The sequence below is a fragment of the Phaseolus vulgaris genome, chromosome 3 (genome assembly GCF_051622355.1).
Source record: "Phaseolus vulgaris cultivar YP4 chromosome 3, ASM5162235v1, whole genome shotgun sequence".
In the NCBI taxonomy this organism is placed as follows: Eukaryota; Viridiplantae; Streptophyta; class Magnoliopsida; order Fabales; family Fabaceae; genus Phaseolus; species Phaseolus vulgaris.
The window spans coordinates 30,440,976-30,451,577 of NC_143500.1; the positions used below are offsets into that span (position 1 = coordinate 30,440,976).

At 32.4% G+C, this 10,602-nt stretch overlaps 1 protein-coding gene across 1 annotated transcript; it reads left to right on the top strand.

Moving 5' to 3' along the window:
* The first annotated feature begins 727 nt into the window (after positions 1–727).
* Positions 728–1,783, top strand: LOC150028781 (uncharacterized). Its single transcript, XM_090300609.1, has one exon. It carries the CDS (start codon positions 926–928, stop codon positions 1,448–1,450), a length of 525 nt encoding a protein of 174 aa, XP_090156735.1. The 5' UTR covers positions 728–925; the 3' UTR covers positions 1,451–1,783.
* Positions 1,784–10,602: the final 8,819 nt, after the last annotated feature.

The window sequence follows — 10,602 nt, forward strand, 5'->3', positions numbered from 1 at the left end:
AAACAATAAAAAAAAATTAAAATTCATTATTGAAATATGCTATGTAAATAATATAATAATTAATATTAAAATTTATTCGTTAACTAGTAAATATAAATTATGAAGAAATTGTATGGAAAAATGCTGTATAGGAGTTATTTGTGATTATCTATATTTTTGAAATTTAGTTTGAAAACAGTGTAGATAATAAGGTCCTAATGAGTTGGGTTGGGAAGGGTAGCAGCCCCACGTGGAAGTTGCGTCTGCGTTGCGTCTCCTCCTTGAGTTGCCTCCTCATCATCACTTTCAAGTGCAAAAGGGAATCAATCCCCAACTCTCCCAATGTTAGTCTCTTGCAGCATTAACACAAACTCTCTAACTATTATCAAAATAAAAGAAACACATTTGTTGTCTTCTTATCTTACCTAAATTCAAACACATAAATGATGAAACCGTAGAAGCAGAGTTTTCTGTAGTGTCCTAAAACTACCTATCTTAATATCAAAGTTATGAAAGTAACCTAATTACTGTATTTGGTTTGGTTTGGTTATCATAACATAACATATAACACAGCTCGAACAGTGCAAGTGTTCAATTCAAACATGTCTGCCCAACGTGTGAAACCAAAACGTGTCCACCTCATCTTTTACAATAACTCATTAAACTTGATTTTTAATCTGGTGTCCGTTAACCAACCATTCATTGGCACAAAACCAAAAAATGCATATTATAGTATAAAGTTGGTAGAGTTAATAAAAAGTGTAGGATAGCTTAAAAGATAAGAGAGTGGAGTTCCTATTTCCTATTTCCTAGTCTTTACTCCACACACCACTCTTTTAGTACTACTCACTGCCCAATTTTCTCTTCCCACACACTCCACTTCCTTCCACCTTGCTTTCTTAACTTCCTCATCGTCGCCGTCCTAGGTAGTTCTAGTTTCTGAAGGATGAGGTTGTTGTTTTTAACGTTCTTGCTTCTGGTTAGTGTGGCAATGGGAGAAGATGCGGATCGTAAACACTCCCTAAAAGCCACGTCACATGCGCAGATCCAGTGCACAATGTGTTCCTCTTGTGAAAACCCTTGCAACCCACTTCCCTCGCCACCGCCACCGCCACCCTCACCGCCACCTCCTTCCACCACAAACTGCCCTCCACCGCCGTCTCCTCCTTCCTCCGGGGGCGGGGGCGGAGGTTCTTACTATTACTCCCCTCCACCCTCTCAGTACACCTACTACTCACCACCTCCACCGGCATCCACCGGCGGCGGTGGAGGTGGCGGCGGAATCTACTACTACCCTCCTCCCAGCAATGGAAACTACCCCAGACCGCCGCCGCCGAACCCGATTGTGCCGTATTTTCCGTTCTACTACTACAGCCCACCGGCGCAGGGCTCCGGCGCTCCTGCGCCCTCGACGGCCTCTTTTCTTCTCTGTGCAATTACTTTCTCCTCCTTTCTGGTGTTCTTGCTTTGATCGTAACTGCAAGAAACGAGAAAAGAAGGGAAATAGTGGAAATAACGGCGCAGATTTGCAGATCTGGAGATTCTGAGGGAAATGAGAGTGATGATGGAAGCGGTGGTGAATTTCCCGTTATGCCCTGCACACACCTACAGAACCCACACATGTGAAGTGAATACCGCACGCGCGCGCATCCTCTTATATTATATATGTTTTTTTTTTTATCTCTGGATTTCTAGTGCCAATGTAGATTGATCTGCAATTTGTTGACAACTTTTATGTATTACTACTAGTGAGTCTTATTTGGTCAGCACCAAAATGAAATAAATTACAATTATTCACGTTCTATACAAGCAGTGGTAATAGTTTAGCAGAGTGTTTCATGGTTAATTTAAAATTTGATGATGGGTTATAAATTGAATGTGATGTATCTAGGTGATGAAGATGATAGTGATGGAAGAGACTTTCAAGATTTGAGGTATGGAGTTGTTAGAATTGTTTGTCGCCACCAACGTCATTTGGGAGCGTCTTAATTATGTCTTGTAAATGAAGTGGTCTCTTTCAGTTCCCTACCTTAACCTTCTCATTCACAAAACATCAAAACTTCTTCTTCACTTTCTTCTGTTCACAAAACGAAATCAACAAATTGAATTCATCTTGCAATACAATTATGCAAATCCCTCAACAAAGTTTACTCGTGGGCCAAATCTGCATTTTGGATTCGTTGACAAGAACTTTGGTCAGCCTTTAATATTCTTTAGGTTTAGAACGCCCTGTTCGATGAGCAGTAGATAAAGAAATACTTTCTTTGATTAAAACCAAAAGAGATTTAAATTAAATAAAATTAGTTTGTTAACACTGTCATAAATATGATTTGAAAACACTCTTTTCTGTCATTTTGAAAGAAAAAATGGTGAACACCCAATAAATCTGTTTTTGAAAATTATAAATATGGGTCATGTTATTTGTCCCTTTTAAGAGTGTGTGAAGTAGTTGAAGAGTTAGTATGATGAGCAATATCTATAATTTGTGCAGTGTTAAAAATTAGAGGGTAAATTGATGTGTTTTTCTTGAGATGAGTTATGCAGTTTCATTGTTGTTTACATTATTGGCAGCATTATGAAGCGGCAGCATGCAGCGTTGCCGTTTTGTGTCTTAATTCTTAGGGAAATGTAATAGTGTGTGATGGCAGAAAATAGTAATTATATTTGATGAAAAAACAAAGTTAAGGACAAAAATGTGTTGGCAGGAATTAGCTGTAAGTCACAATGGAGGTATTATGGTGGTGAATGGGCCCTGCTCTTCCCACTGCAACTGGCATCCATATCCAACATCACACTCTCTCTCTTCCGTTTTGAATTTCTTTCTTCCTTTTCTTTCTACATGTTTTGCCTCTGCTACAGCTATCTCTTTTGTGTCTATCTGTGAATTCTCCAAAAACGTTTTAACCATGAAAGCTACATATACCTTTTGAATAAGTATATTTCAAAAGTTGCTCATTAGTTACCTTTTCATATAAAACAACTCATTATTTTCAATCATTGCTGAATACAGCGTCTACAACTTTCACTCTAATAATCATACTCAGTCTCCAATTAACATCTCCAAAATACAAAGATTGGAACTCTTTTGCATTAATAACATGTGCACTTTCTTATGCCTAAATTAATTTCTAAAGTAATATATATCACTTAGGATATAAAAATTACATAAAGATCAAATTATTAATTCAAAGTCACATTAACTACATCATCAATAAAAATATAATAAAAATCAATTCTTTTTCAGAACAATAAAAAAATTCTCAAATAAAGTCAGAATGCACCTTCCTCAAGAATTCGACTCCCCAATTGAATTCTAAAGAAGTTTTTTTATTGAAAAAGGAGATGAAGAACTACAAAATAAATTAAAATAATTAATTAAGAATATTGAGATCAAACTTTAATTGCTTTGATATAATGAACAAACTACAAAATAATTTAAATTCTAATAAGTTTGGATTTTGTAATAAAATTTGTTATTACTATAATGGTTTTGTAGAAAAAAAATGAATGAAAGATAAAAGAAAAATATAAAATTTTCAAACATTATTATGATATTGATCACAGATTTTTTAAAAGATTTAAAACAATATAACAAGAAATATGAAATGAGTTAAAATATAAAGTACAATTTTTAAATTTATATTAAGGATTAAAATTATTATATAGAAAAGTAGTTTAAAATAATTAATAGAGATATTAAGATTAAATTTTAATGAGCTACAGATAAGTAACAAAATAAACATTAATTTAAGGATAAATTAATTTTGGTTTTGTGATATTATTTTTGCAATATAATTAAGAATAAATTTTTTTATTATTATAATGGTTTGTAAATAAATTAAACGAAAGATAGAAAAAAAAATATAAAATTTTATGACATTATTATTATTATTAACCATATAAGTTTTTAAAGTAATTTAAAAAATACAGTAAAAAATATAAAATGAGTTAAAATATAAATTAAAATTATTGAATTTATATTAAAGAAAAAATTTATACATTTATAAATATTTCCTATTAAAAAATCATTTTAATTTTACATTTTAAAATTTTAATTTTAAACCTAAAGTTATTATTAATCACTTTCAACTTTTATTACTAAATGTATAACATAAACTATATGTTTTTAATTATAATTTCCAATCATTTTACCTTTCTAATGTATTATTAAATATGTTTAAAAACTCCTTTAAAATTTCTGAAAGGATTTTGGGTGCTGGAAATTAAAAAATCAATTAAGAATTCGATTGTTACAATAAACAAATGCATTGGAGGAAACAATATTCGACTTTTGGTCCATTTGAGATTTTTTTTTTTAAGTATTATTCTAAGAAAAAAATAATAAAATCAATTCTAAAGTGTTAGAATGTTTTAAAAAAAAACTTAACAACAAGGGTGAGAACTCTAATTTAAAGTTATAACAAGCATAGAAATCAAATAAATATTAAATCTATTAAAAAATACAAATCATAATGACTCACATTAAAGTAATTTGTTAACCCCTAATGACTTACAAGTGTATTTGAGGAGTGATCATATAACTAATTTTCAATATAAATAATTTTCTATAGCATTGAAGCAGTAGTTTTGGCTCTCCGTATGACCTTTTTTTCTCAAAAACATGATGAACTAATTTTGATATGCCAATAATTGTAACATTTGTTTTTTATAAAAAGGATCATGTAAAACATCACTGTGAACTTTAACGATTCACTTCAATTTCATTAATAATATATTATTACGCGAAATATATTATTACAGAAGAAAAAAAACAAAACAAAAATCACGAAAGACTATGTCAAATACATGAAAAGAAAAAAATAAAACAATACTCCAAATCAAACAGAGAAAAAAAGTAAAACATTCCAATAATACAAAACGGAAAATAGCGAACTTAAACTTATTATAAAATAAGTTAATACAAAGAACCAAAGACAAAACTTCGTATTAATTTGTCTCCTTGAAATCAGCTTCTTATACTAGTTTAGTTTATTTAAAATTATTAAACCTTAAATCCTATAACCTAAATTCAAGACGTTTTGATTTTTTTTTTTAATAAATTTGTAGAATAGTTGAAGATCTGGTAATATCCGATATCGAAAGTTGTCTGATCGGCCAGATATAAAGGGATACGTGACAAATCATATTTCATTGTTATGATTATACATATTGAATACGTCTCATCAATGAATGATATAATTCATTACAAACGGTATAAATAAGCACATTAGAAAGAGCAAAAATGTGTCTTTATTACAACAATGACAATATCTAAATATCGAATACTCATTTGAGCGTCGGATATCTTTTAGCATGTGTACTCCCAACCGAGAGCCAAAATTTGAACATAAGAAAGAGAGGAAGGAAAGCACGATTGATGAAGAATAATCAATTGTTCAGCCAGTAGCAGGTAGTGTCGACAGTACAAAATATATTTAGAAAATAAATCCTTAAAAATTAAAATATATATATATATATATAAAAACAAAAGAGAAAAATAACTTCAACAAAAATTAGCGGAAGTTTTTCTTATTTTTTTAAAAAAGTGAACCATTTATTCTTCTTTCATCTTAAACGAACTAGTACGAAGAAAAGACACTAGTGCAGAAAAGCTTTTAGACAACGATTTTTAAAGCTCTCAGACAACGATTTTGTAATTGCAATTTATCAGCACATAGTCTATACTTTTGACTTATAGACGATGGTTTAAAATCGTAGTCTATAAGGCACATATAGACGACGATTATTTTGACCAACCGTCGACTATAGCTTACGGAAAATAAGGTCAAAGTATACCCATAGAAGAGTATAGGCGACAGTTGTTGTCCAAAATCGTCGTCTATAGTGTCTTATAGACTGTGGTTTTGACAACAACTGTAGTCTATTATGATTTTTTTTAGTTCAAATATTTTTATACGTTTTCTCCTCTTAATTAAGCTGTTCATTTTAAAACCCAGTCATATAGAGATTTAGACAGATGCACATTCTTTCAAACAATGAAATTATATATATTGATAAATCAATTACAAACACCAATATATATTCTTATCTATCTAAATTCTATATATTAGAAGCATGCTATATTACTTAAACATATATATTATTCATTAGCTATCCTAGAGTTATAGAAACTAATGAAGTATGTGGCTCAAACATTTCTCACATAGTTCATTGCTTCCGAGTGTAGTGGTTGAGCATCCGTAAAATACTACATTACAAAATAAGTTCAAATTAGTGCTAAGGTACATATATTTTTATTATAAAGAATAATTTAAATACTATTATTTGCTCTCAATCTCGTTGAATGCCTACCTTTGTAAAGGTAGTCATCCATTGCATAATGTAGTAGCCACCCTCATAACCTCTCGATTGTTTATAAGACTACAATTCAATATAAAATAAGAGTTAATATTGATATTTTGACAAACAATGAAGAGAGGAAGACAGAAAATTACAAACCTTTAGGTTCAACTATGTCAACTTTTGATAATTTGCACTCGATCGACCTTTACGTATGTTATATCCATGCCATGCCCTGGTAGAAAAAACCTTGTTAGTAGACGTTTAAGTATTATACGTATGTAAGTTCAAAATGTAATTACACTTCAACTATTTGCTTGAGATGTATGGTTGACTTCTTGTGAAGTGAACAAAATCACATAACTGTCTTATCAATTACAGATAACACAAGTAACTGCCACTGACCCGTACATCATTCATGAAAATAGATAGTAAATATTAAAAAGATGAAATACTAAAACTTGACAACTTACAATTGAACTTGCTATATAAGGGGGAAAAATATATTTAGTTTGCCTCTCCAATCAAAGTGTTGGTGATGTATGTTTGGATTTCAATCTTCTTCGCTTCAGTTGGATTAATGAAATAGGGATCCAAGAATCCATATACATGTTGATTCTCTCATTAATAGAAACACCAGAAAAATACCTACAAGTAATTAGTTATATTAATCAATAATTTAATATAATAAAGTAAATTGATATATAGGTGGAAGAGAGTTACATAATAAATAATTGAACGACAATTATATTCAGCTCCTGGTTGCCAACTACAAACTCTAGCACATCCAAAAAACTTGATGACTTTTCTACTGCAAGTGCATCGTGTTTATCAAGAGTGATCAAGTGCTTTGAAGAATTCAAATTATGCTTGGAAGAATCCAAATCATATGTGCTTGATGCAAGGTTGTGTTGCTGTTGTGTTTTGGGAGGGATCTGGGTAGTTTTATTTGTAATCCACTCCTTTGTTGAATCTAAAGCTAATGTGTTTTAAATCCTTTTTGAAATAACGTGTTTTTCAAACTAAGTGAAAAATAACCTGTTGTTTTGTCGAATCAACTGGTTGTTTTACTCTTAGGAGATTTTGAAAAGGTTGAAAACTGTTTAAGTTTGGTTGACTTAACTACCAAACCAAACAATCGGTTGTTTCGTGGTTTCAACCGATTGTTTCTTTGAAAATCCTAACAGAATTCTGTTTTGGTGGTTGAATGTGCTTTAAATGATTTCCAATTGAATACGCTCCTTCATTAAATGTTTTGACCAATCTTTGGAAAATATAAATAGTTTGTTTATGTTTTCAAACAAGAAAGAGAAACAGATTTGAGTTTTACAGTTGTGAAAGAGTTGATTCAAGATTTGAACATTCACATCAAAGCTTTGGTTTAAGAGTGAACCAGTATAAATTGTTGGTGTATCTTTCTCTTATCCTTAAACTCATTTATTTTTTTTTTACTTTTACTGGTATAAACAACCGATTGTTTCGCAGAAACAACCGATTGTTTTTTTGTTGCTTTGCTGTTTTATTGCTCTTGTTCTTGGCTAACCTAATTTTTGTTCTGGATTCATACAAAGAAGTTTGTTAAACTTTAAAAAGATTTCAAAAACTTCTCTTAAACAATTCACCCTTCCTCTCGTTTAAGGCCATATATTCTAACAATTGGCATCAAGAGCTTGGTACTTGAAAAATATTCAAGTTTGATCCTAAAATCTTTTTACTATGGTTGGAAAACTACCTTTTGAGGAGGGTGCTCCAATTAACAAACCAGCTTTGTTATGTGGTTTGAATTACAAGTATTGAAAAGCTAGAATGAAAATCTTTGTTGTATCTATTGATCAAGGAATTTGGGATGCAATTGAAAATGGTCCTTTCATTCCTAGAATTGAAAAGGCTGAATATTTTACTAGAAAACCTTGGTCCCAATGGACTAATGAAGAAAGTGAAAAGGCCAAATTTGATTGCATTGCCAAGAATATCATAACATCTTTTGTAAACTTCAATGAATTTTTCATGATTTCGCACTGTGAATCAACTAAAGAAATGTGGGACACTTTAGAAGTCATTCATGAAGGGACAAATGAAAATGAAGAGAAAGTGCTTAGCATGTTGTTTAAGAAACTCAGAAAATTCTTGAAGAAAGAATCAACAAAAGAAACTCATCCAAAAGGCTAGACAAAGAAGAGAAGAAAGGAAAATCAAGAAAAGCTTGCAATGATGACTCATCAAGCATATCTTCAAGTAAAGTTGAAAACACAAATCTCTGTCTAACGGCTAAAAAGGAAGATGATTCAAGCAGTGTAAGTTCTAGTACCTCCTTAAATGCTGAAAACTATAGTCAATTGCTTCAAGCTTATAAAGAAACTCATGAAGAAGCTAACCAATTGGCTCTCTTGAAAAATCGTTTGAAAGGTATGAACAACTGGCTTGAAAACGGAGTCAAAGCACTGGAAGAAGAATTGGAAAATTCAAAAACAGATTTTGAAAACCTTGAAATGCTTTACAAACATTCTTCTTGTAAGTGTGACTCTCTTGTTTGTGAAAATTGTGAATCTCTTGAAAAGAAGGTTCACTACCTTGTGAAAACTGTGGATAAGCTTTCAAAAGGCAAATCCAACTTTGAGAGTGTCTTAGCATCTCAAAATTGTGTTTTTGGAAAGGCTGGATTGGGTTTTAATCCACAAAACAAGTTTTCAAACTCTTTTTCAAAAGTGTCAGAAAAACAACCGATTGTTAAATCGAAACAACCGGTTGTTACATGTTTTTACTGCATGAAAAGAGGCCACTCAGTTAGATTCTGTAAAATTAGGAAATATTTTGTTCGTACAGGCTTTATAAGATGGATTCCCAAAAATTCTAAAGTTCCCAGTGATGAAAGTAATTCAAGACGACCCACATTTGTAAGGGGACCGAATCTTTGCACTTGAACTTGAATTTTGTAGGGAAAACTGATGGGAAACATGCATTAGTGGTATCTGGACAGTGGTTGCTCAAAACACATGACAGGAGATAAATCCAAGTTTGTGAGCATCATCTTCAAACAAGGAGGTCATGTAACATGTGGAGACAACAACAAAGGAAGAATTCGTGGAAGAGGCTCTATAGGAGACAAGAGTATCTTGCTAATTTATGATGTCTTATATGTGGAGGGACTAAAACACAACTTGCTTACCATTTGCCACCTACTTTGGTAAAACCCATTTTGCTGAGTGATTCATTGTTCAACTCTTGAGTTGACTTGACCAACTCAGATGTTTCATCTTCAAGGTTCACTTCAAAATAGAGTAGAAATTTAGAAACCAAAACAGCATATGGATAGTGATAGTCACTTAACCTCATAGCCTTTTGCATGTGCTCTTTGATGATGTGGATCCAATTGATTTTGATCTTCTTCATGATGCAGAAGATGTACACCAGATCCTCCTCAGTAAGAACAGAATGATTGCTCCCCCTTGGTGTTAGAATCCAAGTCACAATGAGGGTTAGCAACCTTTCATCAAGCTTTAGGCCTCCAACCGAGCAAGTCCTAACTTGAGCATGTTGGTTATTCAAGCAACTCTTGTAGTATTGGATTTTGTTGAAATCCTCCACTACTCCAAGATTTCCCTTGTTAATCTTGAGGCCAGAGTACTTAAGACCAGCAACAGCAGCCCATACCTCATGGGTTATCTCCATATCTACACCTTTTACATGAGAAACTAGGTTGTTTCCCTCAAACTTGAGATTTGTGTAGAACACCCTTATTAAATATGGGTAGATGTTTCCCTTCATCTCCAGGAACTTTCTGAGAGATTGATCTTTGAGCAGCCTCCTTACATTGTCAAGCTTTTGGCTTTTCAGCCAATCAAAGCACACAACCTTGGGGTTGTTTATCACTTTGGTGCTTGTTTCAAACCTATATCTCTCAATTAGATCATTGTCTCCAGAAAACCATCCTTCTAGTCTTCCTCCAGACCTTACAGCTCTGGTTTTGACTCTCTTTGAGGTGGGAGGAGTTGAGTCCATGATGGCAGAGAAGAAAACAGAGAAAAGCTCACTCACAGATTTTGCAAGAGATGTTGCAATTGGTTGTTCTTGTGGAAGAGATCAGCTGCAACAGATTTTATAGCAGTAATAGAATTAGAAAGCATTCAATGATATGAGTGGGTACCATATTTTCAGAGAGAGAGGACTTGACCCTGCCCTGCACAGAAAACGTCAGAAAAAGCTGAAAATCACATGGTCTTCACATGTGATCTTTGACTAGTCATTAAGGCTCTTGAATTTCCAAGATTTTGGAATATATTCCTTTATGACTGTTGTAACTTCTATCTGAACGTGATCAACTTT

Coding starts and splice junctions, on each gene's coding strand:
- LOC150028781 (XM_090300609.1), top strand. CDS start 926: ATGAGGTTGTTGTTTTTAACGTTCTTGCTTCTGGTTAGTGTGGCAATG.